Genomic DNA, 17,355 nt, shown 5'->3' with positions numbered 1-17,355 from the left:
TAATTCGTGAGCAGCTGGGCTGTGGACTCGTACATCCGTGCTCCCAGATCAGGTGTGTGATGGAGCAGAGTGCGCATGTGCAGCAAGGCCGGGGGCGGGGGGGGGCAGGTCAGGGGACACTGGTGGGGGCTGGGGTGGTGGTGCAGAATTGGGGAGGCAGATCAGGGACTGTGACGGGGTGATGGGGGATGAGGGCGGGGGAATGGGGGATTGGGAGGGGGTGAGCAATGGGGGGATGGGGGTGGTGGCAGGTCAGGGGACGGGGTGTGGGAGGAGATGGAGGGATGGGGCAGGGCAGGTCAGGGGATGGGGGATAGGGGCAGAGGAATAGGGATGAAGGCAAAGGGATGGGAGCTGGGGGATGGGCCAAGAGCAGGTCAGGGAGCTGCAGTGGGGGAGACAGGAACAGGGGGATGGGGTATGAAGGGGAATGGGGGATGGGAGGGATGGGTTGGGGTGGGGGATGGGAGGATGGGGAATAGGTAGGGGCATGTCAGCAGACAGGGGTGGGGTAGGGTGAGGGAGGGGCGGGGGGGAAGGGGGGCAGCTAGCACACGCACCCGGTAACTCCCAGCAGGCCGGGCAGCACTGTACAGATAGGAGGGCTGGAGGACGAGAGCAAATGGCAGGTTTTAAAAGCCTTGAGAAAACAGTGATGAATAATAGCAACAAGAAAATCACGATGCCTTCAGTGATCATGACAGCCAAATTATCGCACAACAGTTAGAAGGAAAAAGAAGTCGATGTAGGGCCTGTGTTCTCAGTTAATCGACAGATGCAAATCCAACTTTAAAACAGTCATGGTTCCCAGGATCTTTGAAATGGGACTATTTTCTAGTCACTTCTTTTCAGGCATTCCTGGAGGAAAGGGTCAGGGAGTGAGACAATGGTGACAGGGTGCAAACACCACAGGCAGCCAACAAACCCACAACTCAAAATCCTGGGTTAGTAATGCACTCAGGGGTGTTAATACGGAAATATCCACACAGAAGGAGCGCAATTTTCTTTCCATCAAATGATCCCAGTCACGGTCATGAGGATCCAAAAGGAGCCGTCAGACTGTGCCAGCTGGCCAGGGCTGGCAGCTCCCTGGATCAGGGGATCCACACCCAGGTGGAGTTGTGCCTGCGCGGGCAGGAGCCGGAGCGAAGGGCAGCTCCTGGGGCAGCCGGGTCCCAGGTCCAGAGTAGGATCATGACCCATTTTCAGGCAGAGGGCATGGAAGCCCGCAGCCAGGGGCCCCCAAGCCGGTCAGGGAACATGCATGACCAGGGGCAAATCACTCAGCAACACAGGGGGACGACAGTTCAACCTCCACCATGTGATCTGTCCCGGACTCTGACACAGAGATCCTTGTGCACAAACGGGACTCCTACAGGCACACCAGGCTTGTAAAAACAGGAAACGGAGGGGAAACTGAGCCAAAGAACTACACCATTCTCCCACTTCTCAAAGATGGGGGAGTCAGATTAAGCACAAAAGGCTTCCAAATTGCTTCCTGGACACATTTACAAGAGAAAAATATTTTTAAAGAAACAAATGAAACCCCAAATGGGGAACAATTGCTGGAAAAGGAGGAGAGACCCAAGAGACCAATTCTTTGAACCTGAACTTTTGGAAATATACATTTAACAGAGCCTCCTTTTTCCTCAATTCCCTTTTTTTCTATATAAGGTCCTAGATTATTCTGATAATGTTTTAAAACATTGAGAGAGATCTTAGCAAGTTAGTCTAGCCAAATAAAACGTCTGCTGAACTCTGGGGTCGACTTCAGATAGAAGAGGTTGAAGTGTCCTCGTATATATGATGGGAAAGTGAAGGGATCTGCGCAGAAGGGAAGAGGGAGGAAGGGGGTGACAAGGAGGAGAACAGACCCGGTTTCCACTCTGGGTAGACAGGGGTTTGGGAGCCAGGCCAGCACTGGGAAGCCCAAGGTCGGAGCAGGAGAATCCCTGTAATCAGAGAAAATGGGCAGGAGGGCGAGAAGGGCTCACAACTTCATTTCACCGCAAAGGTCCAATGGTATCATAAATTCACACAGAACCGCTTTTTTACAACAAAATCAGCAGAGGGCATGCACTTAATTGGAGGAGGGAGAAAGCAGGACGGTCAGAAGGTAATACAGTCTAGTTAATCGACAAAACTGTGCCGTGGGACCAAATCAGGCGTTCTGAGTTGACATATAGGCAAAATTAGATTTCACTGATTTTAACTGATAGCGAGACCATTGGGGTTTTAAAGGTCTTTGTAACTGGAGCTCTAAGTTTTAAAGTTTGGTGAGAAAAATGCAAAATTAGGACTCGGCAGAGACATCCACCTTTACTTTATGTAATAAAATACTTCACTGGACATGATCTCTGGTGTGGGTTCCTTAGTTACTGATGTAATGTGTGTGTGTGTTCAGGATTCACAGAGGACGGGACAGATTCAGTGGTATAATTCTGAGACCAAAAGTTTCTCAACACTTCTGGGGAATACTACTGTATCCATTGTTTCCCTAAATAAAATGCTCTATCCAAATTAAAGTTTCCTCGAAGAGGAAGCCAGCAACTTCAGACTGCCCAGCAACATTCTACCACGTGTACAAGTGTGGGACAGTCCTTGAATATGAAGTCGTTCCCTTCCAGGAACCTGATGGCCTGAGATAGCCTGCCATCCCTTCAAGGCCCCTAACTTGTGCCTGTCATTCCTCTGTCCAGCATAAGCTATTCCCATGTGACCTGAGGGGCCGGCAGGTGGAACTCTGGGGGGTGGGAGGCGGAACAGGGAGAAGCTTTCTAATGTTCCCCACAAATACTGAAACTTGTGCAGTGGTTGGGAGAACCCCTTTTGTCAGCCCCTCTAGGGGGCATGGAAAGCACCATGACCCAGGTGGGGAAGAAAGTGCCACTGCTACGGCTGCCATGACCAGGGTATGGGTGCGACAAATCCAAAAAGACGGGAGAAATATTTAGAAGCCTCTTCAGTACTCCACACGACATTAACACCTTTCTGCTTTTATATTTAAATAAAATCATACCAGCCCATGTGTTGTGCAGGAACAGATAGGATACCTACAGAGCATGATAATCACCAGAAGATTCTGCCAGTGGGTGAGCAAGGTAAGACCTCAGGAGGAACAAGGGTGGGGACACGGGGCTTCTGGAAAGTTCTGATATTTAATGTTTGGAATGGACCCGCTCTAATTTTGACTTCAGTGCTCCGAATGTGGATTATTTCTCTTAAATGAATTTAAGAGACTCGGACACATGCTGAACTTCAGTGAGTAATTCACATCTGCATATTAGATACCTCTCACCATCTTCCACTTTAGAGCAAGTATCTGAGCTCGGAAAGTGAGGAGGAAGTAAAATTTTCTGAAGGACAAAGCACTCTTTGCAATAACAAAATCTTCCACCGAAATATGTGCAACACACATAAAATTTAAGATGGTGCAACCCACCCACACGTTCGTGCTGACAGCTGATCTTGTATTCAATCAAAATTCACCTACTGGGGGAAGACAGAGGAGGAGGGAGCCCCAGAAGTTACACTTCTCTGGTTTTACCTGCTTAGTTTCTATTTATCTTTTTCCTACGTGTTCTTCACGGTTCAGTTCACGTCCTTTGTTAGGACTCTTGTTCTCCCTATCATCCTATTACTGCTGCCTTGTCTACCTGCCAGGTGGGTCTGTCTATTAGAGAAGTAAATGCTTCCGGAGTCCCTACTGGTCTCACCCGTTTATCTAGTGATCTTCCGGACTGAACCAGTTTCCTCTGTTTGCTAAGTGAGTAGGAAACTGATCTAAACAAACAAGCTTTACTGATGATAATGGGCTCTTAAATAATTTAGAAATATTTGTGCCTGTCCCAATTGATGTGTGTCCTTGAAGTAGTGTAGACACCCGGATTTGTATTCGATTTCCTTTCCTAGTCCATCCCTGAGAAACTGCGCAAAGTTTGCATCTACCCTACAAAGTAACCTTTTTCAGGAACCCTCAAGGAAAGAATGACAAGGTTTTCTTATTTTTTCCCCCTCTTTGCATTACTTCTGACTACAAAGTATCCACATGAATCCTTTCTTTGTGTCCAGCTGAATGCAAATGTGAGTCAAGTTCAGGATAGGGGGGTGGGGGAGATAAGCCTGAATTAAATGTATCATGTTAGTTACTGCCCAGCAAAAGACTTTTAACATTCGTCCAAATGAAAATTCATAAAATAGGCATTAAACATGAAAAGAGAGCTGAGTTCACACGCAGAGATGGCATGCTCCAAAACCTGTAGTTTCTGAAGAGAGGGTGGGTAAGATTTAAATGAGAACCAACCAGCGTGTCCTCTCTGGGGGAAGACAGTGTGGAGAATCTGCCCTCGCTGCTATAGCTGGAATTCTGAGAACCAAAGAAGACATGGTAAGTGGGGAGTGCTTCCCGACTGTCCCCAGAGCACCCCCTGTGCCCGGTCCAAAGGCAAATACAAAAGAACACAACCAAACCAGTATCAGCTCTCCAGGAATACCAGTATTAGCTCTCTAGAATATCAGTGCAGCATAAGAACCAAGACAATCTGCTACTGCAGAAATGCTGGACCAACTAGAGTTTCTAGGCTATGGTTTACATTTCAGGGTCTGGGTGTTGGCGATGTCCTGTGGTGTAACTTTTACTGGTTCTCTCAGTTTTCCCCTCTAGTATTATTTGTAATTACTTACAACCGTTGGTGTAAAAACAAAAATAAGAAGACGCCACCTTTAAACCGGGAGGATTTTTTTAGGCTGGAATGAAAAAAGTTTAGATGAGATGGTGTATGCCACCCGTGATAGGCCAAGAGGCTAAAAACCTCATCAGCCAGTTTCAGAAAGCCAAGATGGGACTGGGTTACCTCTCTGAAGCCTGAAAATATAATTCAAGTGTATATATGATATATCTTAATATAATTAAGATAAAAGAAATACTGTATACACAAGTAGTAAAATTTACTATAAGAAAAAAGCAAATACAGGAATAGGAAGATTTTAGTTAATTTCATATATAGCAGATTTACAAGTCATGAAACTTAATTGTAGATGTTCGCAGTTTCACTTCGTGAAGTTCCCCGTGACCTCCCTGCTAAATCTGAAGCCCTCCCCACTTCTCTCTGACTCTCCTGCCTGTGGTTCCTTTCTCCCACCACAGAGCACTACCCTGCTCTTCCTCTGCCTCCTGAGCCTGCGCTATGGGCACCCGATGGCCAGTATTCAGGGACATGTGGGCTCTTATACACGTTTTTAAAATAACAAATGAGAAGTGCCTGGGTGGCTCAGTTGGTTAAGCATCTGCCTTCAGCTCAGGTCCCTTTTCCCTCTCTCTCTGCCTGATGTCCCTCCTGCCTGTGCTCTCTGTCAAATAAATAAATAAAACCTTAAAAAAATAATAAAATGACAAATGAGGGATGGGCACAGAGGGTGAGAATGCTGAACGTAAGTATACTTGAAAGCTGAATATACTTAATACAGATGTTATGCACATACACGTAGGGTAACAAAATAATGAAAGAGTGAATATCCAATTCAACATAGTTTTAAACTTAAGGGATTCTTTTTAATAGCGATCTCTTATAGCAACACTTAGAATGTTAGAAGGCTAACATTCTAAGAATGTTCACTGGTTAAAAAAATCAGTTTTCACTCTTTCATGGGCTAGGGCTGGGGCAGGGGGAGAGACCCACTATAGCACAGAAAAAAAAAAAAACAAACAAAGAAGCTAAATTTAGCAATGTATCTTCTTTAAGTTTTGCAGCAACCTGTTTGCATTCTGTGTCATGCAAATTTACTATACTAACCCTGCCAGATCTTCTATTCAGGGTCTGTGATCCATATACGTCTCCGTCATAACCATTTGTCTGTTTCAGTGAATAAAAGAAGAAACTGACGTCAGTATACAAATGAAGACACAGGCACAAATCAGCACGCAAGAATTAGCTGGGTGTAAACTGAGCTTTCTTAGTGAAGCAGAGGAACGACCAGCCCAGGACGACACAAATCTCAGTGCGCTCCTAGATGCATGCCTTCATGCTTCTGATCTGCTCGATGACGACTCGGGAGAAATCGGACAGCTGGGCTTAGCCCATCAGCCCGGGCAGTGTTACTTGTAACTATGGGTCACTCTAGGACTTCTGTGGGGTGCGGCACATGGGAACGGGTGCAGCTGGTTTTGTCAGCAGTCTTCCTGTTTCCAGGTTTAGGACGATGCCACGACGTCCAAGCTTGGCAGCAGCCCGAGCACCAGGCAAGTGGACTCACGACCCGGCCTGCGTCAATCGGGTTTCTGTTCTTGGTGGACAGGTATAAGTCCTTGAAAATTAGGGCCCATTATGAAGTTGTATCCAGAAGGTTCGGAAATAGCTTCTGTTCAATCTATAATGCAGTGCAAAGGTTCATCATGGAAAAGATGTTTATTGGGGGCATGTGTCCTCTACGGGAACTCCTTGTTCATCCCATCTTCCTACTTTAACTTCTCAAAATGACATCTGAGGAGCATTTCATGAGTTCTTCGTGTGTCCTCCAGAAGAGAGAATGATTAAGTGTGTGCCCAACTCCCTTCTCTTCCTACCTCTGAACCCATGTGCCCCCAGCCAAAGCCCGGCCTTTCTAGAATGGGTCTCATTCATCTAGAAGGATGTTTTTGCTGATGGAAGACAAGAGCTGTTGAGTGTCAGAGACACAGCCAGCTCTTGAGAGAGAAAACAGAAAGCAAGCCACACAACTGGTACAACTGGAAGGAGATGCCGGGGGTAAGGGACGGGAGTCCAAATTCCAAAGCAGTGCTCTATCATGAGACTTGATGCAACACGTTTGCTCCAGCTGCAGGCACCTCCATCCACCTCCTCAGCTGTGGAAATGTGTGTAGAAAGACGTACTTGACAAGGCTGCTGAGGGTTAAATCTGACTAAAATGAGTATCCCAGGGGCCTGGAGCAGTGCCCTCCCAAACTGTGTGCTGACAGGACTGCTGACAGAGCAACCGTGGAAGGTCCCTGGCACCCACCGGGAACAGGAGCATGTCCTTGTTCACGGGGTGGGGCAATGGGAGACTGGTTACCATGTATGTAGCCGCTACGGCATTCATGAAGAATAGAGAAATGAATTTCCAGACAGATGATAGATCCAGATTCATGAAATCTTGACTATCAAACTACATATTTAGTTACAACTCAAAAACAAGTCATTTTGAAGTTTCTAAGTGAAACAGAAGAGTATGTATTAATCCCTCAACTTTACATTTGAAAACTCTGAGTCACGTTAAAACATCTCTGAGATAAATTTGACAGTAAAAAAACCTTCAGAGATAGGCAGGGCTGTTACTTGATCTACTTTCCTTTCCTCTCACAACTGACAAGACTATCTGAGATGGAAATGTGTGTCAAGGACTTGTAGATTTCAGACCACAGTCTTATTTTTTCAGTAGCTGTTTAGAAACACATTCCTGGAAAAAAATTAATATAATAATAAAGGCTAACATCCTTCAATTTTAGATGACTTTGACTTTACTAATTAGCGAGGAAGTAAAATATATTACATATATAAACCCTTTGGTTTCCACTGTTGCTGTATGTACTACATGCTGCTCTGGACAAAGTCTTCCTTTCGGTCATCTCACTTCCCATGTTGCCTGCAGCACAGCGCAGAGCATGGCGAAGGATGGGAGAGCAAGTGCACCCCTCATCTGTCCCATTTCTCTTCTACCCTTCGGTGGCCATGCAGGAAAAACTCCCCCTTCACGGTCTTTGCGGACATCCAGCTTTCTGTTGTAATGGAATTCTGTCATAGGGAATATATTCCTAGCATGAATTCTCAAACCTGTAGGATCTTGTTGCCATCCTGCTAGGACTACGACTTCTTGAAGAACACCACCAATGCTCTCCTCTTGGATAGTTTTTATGTGTTGGGTTGGGATGGGTGGAGCTATTTTTCTATGTAGCGTAACAGGATAAGTAGAGTTGAAAATTAACACATTAGAATAAAAAGCCCATAGACAGCATATTAGCTTTATCCAACATCAGGTCTCGGAAGGTCCATCTTCTTCACTGTAGAGACTGCTTCCTCGACACCCCTTACTGTGCAGACCATGAGCATCGCCGTGGCCTTGTGTGCCCCTGACCTGGGCAGTCAGAACAGCTAAAGCTGGGGCAGGGGATGTGCGCTTTCCTAAGCTTCCTGGGTGAATTTTACACACAGTAACACCGCGCAGTGCTGCTCTCAGAACGAAATACCGAAAGGAGTCACAAATCCGCATTCTCTGAGAGTATAAGGCAGATGCAAGAATGAACGCCTTATTGAAGCCAGTGAAACCAGGGTACCTGTGATTAGTCAGAGTGCTACCCACCACCGTGCCGTTGCTATCAAAACATCAGCAACTTCACGATGACCGTGCAAGCAAATGTCACCCGCCATCTTGTTTGATTAATGATGTTAGATCATTTTTATGCTGTCAAAAGATCACACCCAAGGGCAGGAGAGACGGGAAGCAAGATAAGAAAGGCCAGATTAGAACTCTACAGTGCAATGTTTGATGCACTCAACTTAGTTGGAAAACAGAATGAAAGCAGAAAAGAAAAGCAAAATCCAGAACGTATTTCTGACTATTGCTAACACATGTACTCATTCATTCCACCAGGGACTGGCCCTTAAGTACAGCTGCCTGTGAGTTTAAAATAAGAAGGCTAAAAATCTGGAAGTACGCTGCACAGACACTGACTTAGACTGAGAACGGGAGAGCTGCTAGAATGACAGGGTCACTGTCAAGTGCTGTGGGAGATTCTGCAATGAGCACTTCCTGAATCCAGTTACGTGCCTCCGTCCTTCATGTTCTCCACCGAGGTCTATTGCTTGCCAGTGGCTGAGGCCAAGCCCAAGCTGTAATGCCCGGCTCCTCCCTGGCAATGGGCTCCTGTCTGTAAAGCAGTGAACGGCAGCCCGTCCGGGAGGATGGGGATGGAGGTGGGGGCGAATGTGCCCCGTGCAGAAATATGGCACTATTCATTACCATCTTCAAGGTAAAAAAGTACATTTTAAAACCAGAAAGTTGCTAAATAATTTTGGGAGGCGGTGGAATGAATGAAGCACAAAACGCTTTAAGAAAAAGTCCTAAGAAATGAAGTAGTGCTAGAATCCGCTAGAATCACTTCAGTGCAGGAGCACTTTTTTGCTCATTTCTGGAGAGATCCAATTTCTCTCCTTTTTGGAGTCACTGAAAGGTAGAGGTTTTCAGATGCACAGGTTTTTCTGCACAAAAGGTGCAGACATACAGACGTAAGAAGGGAAATTTCAAATTGAAATCTAAAGGTCTTGTTTTTGGTACTGGAACCAAGGTCCTTCTAAAACAGCACATTTTGGCAAAAGAGCCAGATCGCACATTTAATACGAATGAATGTAGATTTTAAAATAATGGATTTTTCATAGAGAAAATGACCTTAAATTTAATCTCGGAAAGGAAATGGAGAAGTTTTGGGAATTCTCAATTTGATCTGCGTTCCTTGAAAGCAAAACACTCTAGTCCTGCCTTGGTATCGACAGCTGTTAGCACAGCGTGTGGCAAACAGCTGGTGCTCAAAGACCGTGCAGCGAGTGTGTTCAAGCGCGGAGCTGGTCCCTGAGGATCAGAGACACACCCAGCGGGCTCTGCAAGAAGAGTGCTCCCTCTGGTAGGTATACCTGCCCTCCCACCCGTGGCACCGCCCCAAGGGGGCCTGGGCACAGCATGTGTGTCTTTCTGGACAGAGGCATACTTGGCTTTTTGGACAAGAACACCCACGAGATTAATGGAAACACTACAGGTTATGCACTATTAGGATCATGCCTCAGCATCCATCCAACCATCTCACCCAGGCATAAGGACCCCCATACTCCAAGTCAGGCTGCGACTGTCAGCAGAAGGGTGGAAGAAGAAAAGAACAGAAAACAGAGTTGCCAAAATCAATTAGAAAGCTAACGCAAATATCAGAAAACATAAAGCAAAAGCCAGGTAATCTTGAAATCTTGACAAAATTACATTTTTACATGACTTCCAGGATCTCATGTGTATTAATGGAAGGGATCACATTAGAACGACAGCCATCATAAAATCCAGTAATGTTAAATAAAACTTGCATGGCAAATGTTGCTATAATTCATGAAACCTGAAGCAGTCTGAGCAATCTTACTTCCTCTTCCAGAAGATACATTCTATTTATATTAAGCAAAAGGTAAACACATGCATCACCATCAATTTTTAAATAAGAAAACTTAAAATCTTATGATATCCAAAATCTAGTTTACTGAGAAGAATGCCCATGCAAACACTAGGAAAGTAGAATTTCCCCCTGATTTTTAAGGGTTTATCATCACTGCCAGTTGAATGAAGAAGACCTATATTTTGAGATTGTAAAGAAATAAAAGATATAATCTTTGAACTTTGCAAACTAAAGATTTCAGAATATTAGCATACATTAAAGCAGAACACACTAGCCCTGCAAAGGGAGCGGCCCACCAACCAACGGAGGCCAGAGCTTCTGGGCTCCCAAGGGCTTGGGGATGGATGCTGTCACCTCCTCACTGCTCTGGGCTTGTCCTAAACCTGTCGGAGTTATGAGATCTGACTCTTACCTCCAGGATCCAAGTTCTCAAGGTCTATGGTTTTTTAAAAAGTATTATGTCTTTAGACCAAGTACATTATGGGAAAGAACAGTGTAGGAAACCAACTGGCTTAACACAAGAATCCTGACCACTACTGATTTTCCACTTTCTCTCTCTTATTTAATGTCCAGATTATGGGTCTCTTCCATAAAATTTTATACCTTAAAACAAATATGCTTGAAATCTTGGCAGAGAATGGTGACTAGCAAAGAAATTTAACTCATGTCTGGTTAAAGTCACTGAAAATGAAATGAATGCTGTAAACAATGATTTTAATAGTTTTAAACTCTTTGGGGTCAGGAATCTTTCTGAGAATCTTAAGAAAGGGACAAATTCTTTTCCTAGGAAAATCCAAGTACACACAAATCATGAAAACAATTCCAGGAGGATCAGATCTGAAAATGGGGACTGTGACAGATTTGGACTCTGTGTCCAATTTCTCTGCTGTTCTCTCCTAAGCCTGCCTTAGTCAGGCTTTGTTCTCACCACCTCCATCAAAAGTTTCCTCGTTGAGTCCACCGACGTCCTCTCTGACGCTAAGGCCAATAGTTGGCCCGCAGTCCTATGCTTCCTTGACCTCTCCCCTGCTCCTGGAAACAGTGTCTTCTCTTGGTTTCAAGGACTCAGGCTTCTCCTGGGCCTGCTCAATGGCTGTCATTTCTGTGTCTCTGCCACAGATTCTGCAAACTCAGGTTTGCTTTTATAATGTTTTGGTTACATAAATGTTACTTCCTCCAACTTGACTCTTGTCCGAGACAAGATCTTTCAAGAACTTATAACCGTATGGCTAAGGGGAAAGTTTCAGCAAGCAAGGAAGCACTTTCACCATCTTCACATCTGAACCGTTGTTTTCCGGCAAAATCACTGTGGATCTGCTTTGGGCACTGCTAAGTCCATGACGTTGACGGCCCGTCAGAACAACAGTGAGTTACCCTGACAGTTACTGTTGTGAACAGCCAGATGAAATCCACATTCATGATGCATATAAATTGTCATGGTGATCGAAACCAAGCATACTGCTCCAGACACTTAAGTGAAACAGAGTGGCTGCATCGAGACCCACTTCCTACCCGCAGTGACAGCAATCGTAATCCTCTGGTAAAGAAAACTGACATGCTCAGACTAAGGCACTGACCTAAAGTGCTATGCAAAACACCATTTCTCTACTTCACTTCCCAAGGCATGCAATGTTTTCAAGTCTCATTATGATTACTGGAATGTTGAATGTCTTTGTTTTTCGCAACCATCAAGTTGTCAGTGACGAAGAGATTTCACCAAAGCTAACCAAAGGTATCACTCCTGAGGGCGAGTGGACCTGGGGCTCATGGGTCCAACCCATGCCAATTTTCCACCAGGCAGCCTATGGCAGCTTTCAAGGAACTACGCAAGAATAGCACTGAGGAACAGTCACTTTATCTGAGATGCAAATTTGACCGGGAGCACGTATGCAAAGGGGCCCCTTCAACCCACCAGCATTGCCAAGACAACTTAATCAAGGCGTGGCAGTGCTGTGTTATGGACGAATATACAGACATTGTGATATCCACTCTTGGGAGAGAGACACAACAGAGGGACCTCTGCTTATCAATACTCTCTCCGCAACACAAGGAAACACCCCACCATGGATTAGATTTCTCAATTAGATTATGGGGTAATGAACAGGAAATCTGAACACAGGGATACAGAAGCAAAGACCGCCAACTGTAAACTACAGCATGCAAACCCGATCATTCTGGTTACTGACCCTCAGACTTCCACGACTACCCACTGACATGTGCTCATCTTCATCAGAAGCCTAGTGAAAGAAAGGATGAAAACAACCATGAAGCACAGCATGTAGAAACCCATGTCCCGCTTTCAGAGAGATATGGCTGATCTGACACCACAGAAGTGGGGCAGATCCAACGCCTCTGGAAATCTCAGGGGACTTGAGCCTACCTACATCATCCCCAAATGGGCTTTGTGTGTGCACCTCTGTTTACAGAGGGCTGTTTCTGGATGATATTGCTTTAACTCAATTTCACTGAAGTGGTGTTATTTACTTTGTCGGTAATCTACAAACACAGCCTCAATGCATATCATTCTGCAAATTATTCGTGGGTATTGGATGGCAAAAGAGCATTAAGACTGTCATGAATATATATTAATGCTCAGAAATTTCCCGTTCTCCCCTCACAAAGTTAGGTCAAAATGCTAAAAGTTGAGTCCACAAATTTTAGGTAACAGAATCAGTAGAAGTTAGTTTCTTTTGTAAGCATCACTAAGATATATCTAATCACATATTTCAGCCACTACAACTATAAATTAGACTTCAATCAAAGTGAACACAGTACTAACCGATGTGTTTCTCCTGGATCTACGCGAATAGCGCTCAGTGTCTTCCTATCAAAGCAATGGAAGAAACAGTATTAAAGAACAGAAGCCTTAGTCTGGTTGTGACATAAGACAGTATTTTTGATATAATGTCTAATCAGTATTTTCTTTGATGCCATTAAAAGGCTTCAATTGAACCACTGAGGAAGGATGTTCTCTTTGGGCATATGTAAGCACACAAGTAATTGGCATATTTCATTTCCGCTCTAAAAGTGTGTAGGGGAGAAGATGGCCCTTCATTGGTTCCTAACCTCTGCAGGTCCAACTCAACCTACTTTTCCGCCTACATTTGGAACCTTATTCTCTTTCCTTTGGGAATCAGAAGATAAATCACTACCATAAAAGCTCCAATAAGGACATCATCCCATCTACTATATTTTGTGCATTCTGAGACACACAGGATTTTTCACATTTGGGTATTTCTGAAGTGGGGGTATATCTTACAATCAAAGTTGTTCACATTATAATCAGCAGCGTGTTTTTTTTTTTCCTTCTTTCTCAGTAATACAGAAAACAATGAGGCATCTTTTAACTGGGTCTTAAGATCTGACGAAAATACATCCGCCATAGAAGCTTAAAATGATGGTTTACACACACTAAAGGCTGAAATTAATCATTTGTTTTAACAGAGAAAGTACACACTGCTTATATTTCAGGAACTGTTCTCTTTCCCATTCTACACAGGGGTCTAAGATATTAGGAGGTAATTTTACATTTCCTTGGATTGTTTATGCGTAAGGGACATCAAACATGACATTTCCACACTGGCCAGGTTCTCCTTTGCTAAAAGTACATAATGACATCCATGAGGCCACTGGGTAAGTGTCAGGGACAGGAGGAAGTGGGAAGAACTCATGTGGATGAATTAATGAGAGAAGGAGTGGGTCCACGTTCTCTTGGGGCCAGTGGACAGCAAGGGGAAGGCTCCCCCTCCTTGAGCCTCATGCCTGGGGCCCCATCTTCTCCTGAGTGTGCCTAACGGAAAGCCCTTTGCCCAAGGAGACAGGGCGGCAGTGGCCCTGGAGAACACAGACACTAGCCTGGAGACTCCAGGAGTGAGCAGCTACTGCCCAGACCAGACAAAAACGCCGGCCAGACCCATTTCTAACCCAGCTTCATCCGGATGTAAACAATCCAGCCAGATGCAGAAGTCCCTGGAAGAAAATCTCTCAGTATTAAATTATGGCACAGCAGGAATCTATCAATATAATTGCAGTGTGTAAGAATCAAATTATAAACCATGTCAGTTTCTTAAAATTGTATCCAAGGCCTACCATCCACTGCTCGATGTCGCCCCATTTTGTATCCAGCCCATAATATTTCTAAAGACAGAAAGGAAAGAAAATTAGGCAAGACGTGAAACGGTAACCACGTAAGAAACTGTTCTGACATGCATTTCCAAACCACTGCCCAAGCCACACAGGGAAGGGAGCATGCCGTCGCACAGCTGGAAACACCACACTCGGTGCAGGGTGGGGAGCTCTGGTGGAGAGACCGCCGCCTCCCACCCCTTCCAGGCAAGCCCAGGGAGCACAGTGAAGAGCAGGAGCTGAACAGGGCAGTGCAGCCCCAGTGTGAGGCTGTTGAAGCCTGCAGAGCAAAGGTACTTGAGCTGCTGGAGCAGCGAGAAAGCCCAGGGGACAGGGAGAGAGAGGGCGCTGACCCCTCGGTCTCCAGTGCTCTTGCTCCAGCTATCTGGTATCTACACTAAATTTAGGCCCCCGAGAATTTACGTTCTTTGGATGTCTTCATAGCATGTCACCGATGGAAAGATGGCTGAGTGGCTAAGAAGAGGGCTTGGAACAGAAAAAACATTTTTATGGTAGCAGGTTACATTGGGCATTTTCTTTAGCTATAGTGCCTCCATGGTTTTACCTCACTTGTGTCAGCCCCAGTGGTCCAAGTTAAAATTAGAAAAGCAGATTCAGAATGGCTACTGCCCTTGCTAAATATAGTAATTCCCGACAGGCAGGAGCCCAAGTCTAGTCTCAAGTGATGGGGTCTTGCTTTTCTCCTCACTTTCTCCCCAGTTCCAATAGAAAAAGCAAGGAATAAGCAACCCAACCTTCATGTCGTCACATAGACATGGTTTTCCTCTTTATACATTAAAACTTTATAATCAAAAAAAAAAAAATTAGGTGCTAGAAGTCCAAGACAAATTTTGAAATTGTTTTCTAATTGCCAAAACTTGCTGCTATGTTTGGCTCAGTTTCAATTATTTTGAAGGGTGGCCAGATTTTAAATATAATGGCTCTCCAACGATCTCACCCCTTTCTCTTAGAGAGAGCGCTAAGCAGGAAAATCGAAGGGGAAAAAAACTGGAGGAAGCATTCAACCTTTTCAAATCTCAACCAATACAGAAATGTAATATATCAAAAGTACATGAGCCGAGTCTTTTTCTGTAAGTCACTTTCCTTACTTTGAGGCTTTAGCTTCAAGTTAAGTGAAATGCAACAGCTTAAAGCCATTTTACATTCAATCAATGTCGGGCCTGCTCACTCTTGCAGCCAAATTCCAGGTTTCTCACCTGTAAAATGTGACGCCATCAACCCTCTTCAGCTCATGGCTTAATTACAAAGATAGAAAGAACAGGGTTTTTTTGTTGTTGTTGTTGTTGGTTTTTTTTTTTTTTTTTAAGGGGGGCCTATACAAAGGCATAAAAGTTATTTCAATTCCAACAGAAGTCTGTATGATCCGTTTTTCTATTTTCATATTTCCCTTTTTTTGCCAATTCTATACTTATATCAAATACCGCACACCATCTCTTGCTCTTTTTGTGATAAAAATAAGAAAGAGCATTCAAAATCTTCCATCTAGTTCACGGTGACCTTACCCATCACTGCTATGCCTGCAGCTCTCCCTCCCTGAAATGATGGGGTCCGTCATTTCAGCGAGGGAGAGCACCCCCCACCCAGCCCGAAGCAGAAAGTGCAACTAACTCCAAGTTCTGATGTTAGTGAGCAAGCTCCAAAGCCAACAGCGGAAAGGAAAGCGTACAATGTTTCAAATGTAAACCACTATGATTAGCCAGTGAGTCATGCAGAGGAAGTAAGAGCCAGACCTACAATACAAAAGGTGCTTGACTTTCAGAAATAGCTGAAGTTCAGTAGAAGAGAAGCCATCCCACAGAACCGCCAAGTGGGCCAAGAGAGATGTTTACTGCCTCCTCTTCCTTTTCTCAAATCTTAATGATAAGGAAAGCCCTCCCTTCCCTTGGCACATCTATATTATAGAAATGTGTATCTGCTTTTCTACTGTGGACTTCCTGAGCTCCCTTCTAGAATTACTTTGTACACAAGTGAACATTCTGACAGAAGGTCTAACATTGTATCCCTGGTGAGTTACTAAACAGAAAAATAATAGTGATCTGGAACTAGAAAGGAATGAACCAAAGTGTAAATTACTAGGCGGGGTCTCTTTTCTAGGTTTTGGGCAGTCTGTTACAGGGCGGGTCCCCTAGGTTTGCCAGCTTTTGCCTCTTGTTAAATTCTTCCCGAGACTCTCTAAGTATGTTTGGATCTAGCTTCAACATGCATTCCAATACCAGACCCTGAAAAAACTAATAAAGCACAAACAGGTTCTGGCGCCCACTTATCTGATTTCTCTACACTCTCTGGACAGTAGTTATGCGGACTGGGGGGTGGGGGACAGGAACCAAAGGCAATCTGGTATTGTAGCCAGTAAAGGAATCCACCGCTGGAATTTTAAATTTACTGACCATGAGTTTAAAAGGACCTGGTGATTAACCTTTTAATGATCATCTTATTTTCATTTTTCTTAGCTGCTCTAAAAAAAAAAAAAAACACTTCTTCTTTATCTACAAACTAAATAGATTTATAAAAAGCACTATGATAGATGTCAGAAGTAACAAACGAGATTCAGGTTTGGTAAAGACTCATGGTAGACACACTCTATAAATTCTCAGGGAACTAACCATCGCTCCATCATTGTTGCCAAGTCAGGAGCCACTGATCCGGTTGTTTCCGACCCTACTTTGTGTGCCCGGCCTGCTAGTGTATTTCTTGCTAAATCTCAGCTGCTTCTAAATGCCTAGGAAATAGACACGCACTTTACCACCCTGAATGTTTAGGGATGGAAGGCAGGTTTAAGTTATTGGAGTTGGCTATTGTTACCATTTTCTTTTTTTCCACCTGATTTTTAAATCAGTATATGCCAATCTCTCAATCTGTGGTAATCTGCATTGAGATTTTAAGATTTTTCTAATAAAATCATATGGAAGGGTAATATTTTTCTTTAAATATCTGACTTTGAAGGTTTCCCCAGTTCTGAAGTATGATTTCATTTTATCTTAGAATTTGTTTTTTTTGTTTGTTTGTTTCTTCCTCAAAGAAACAATTTT

The 17,355-nt window shown here is 44.3% G+C and overlaps 1 protein-coding gene across 3 annotated transcripts in view; it reads right to left on the bottom strand.

Moving 5' to 3' along the window:
• Positions 1-17,355, bottom strand: part of LOC111146956 (LRR binding FLII interacting protein 1) — a 138,685-nt gene that overhangs the window by 39,802 nt on the left and 81,528 nt on the right. Inside the window, exons 4-9 of one of the 3 annotated variants that reach the window (XM_022502846.1) lie at positions 14,270-14,317; positions 12,960-13,004; positions 12,367-12,417; positions 9,833-9,871; positions 5,793-5,852; positions 561-605 (exon numbers count right to left, since the gene is read on the bottom strand). The exons of the other annotated variants lie outside the window; for them this stretch is intronic. Coding sequence (XP_022358554.1) covers positions 561-605; positions 5,793-5,852; positions 9,833-9,871; positions 12,367-12,417; positions 12,960-13,004; positions 14,270-14,317 — 288 coding nt within the window. The remainder of the gene's footprint in view (positions 1-560; positions 606-5,792; positions 5,853-9,832; positions 9,872-12,366; positions 12,418-12,959; positions 13,005-14,269; positions 14,318-17,355) is intronic. 3 annotated transcript variants of the gene reach the window in all.

The sequence above is a fragment of the Enhydra lutris genome, unplaced genomic scaffold (genome assembly GCF_002288905.1).
Source record: "Enhydra lutris kenyoni isolate GAN:26980312 unplaced genomic scaffold, ASM228890v2 scaffoldscaffold1, whole genome shotgun sequence".
Classification (NCBI taxonomy): Eukaryota; Metazoa; Chordata; class Mammalia; order Carnivora; family Mustelidae; genus Enhydra; species Enhydra lutris.
This window is presented reverse-complemented; position numbering and strand designations above follow the sequence as displayed.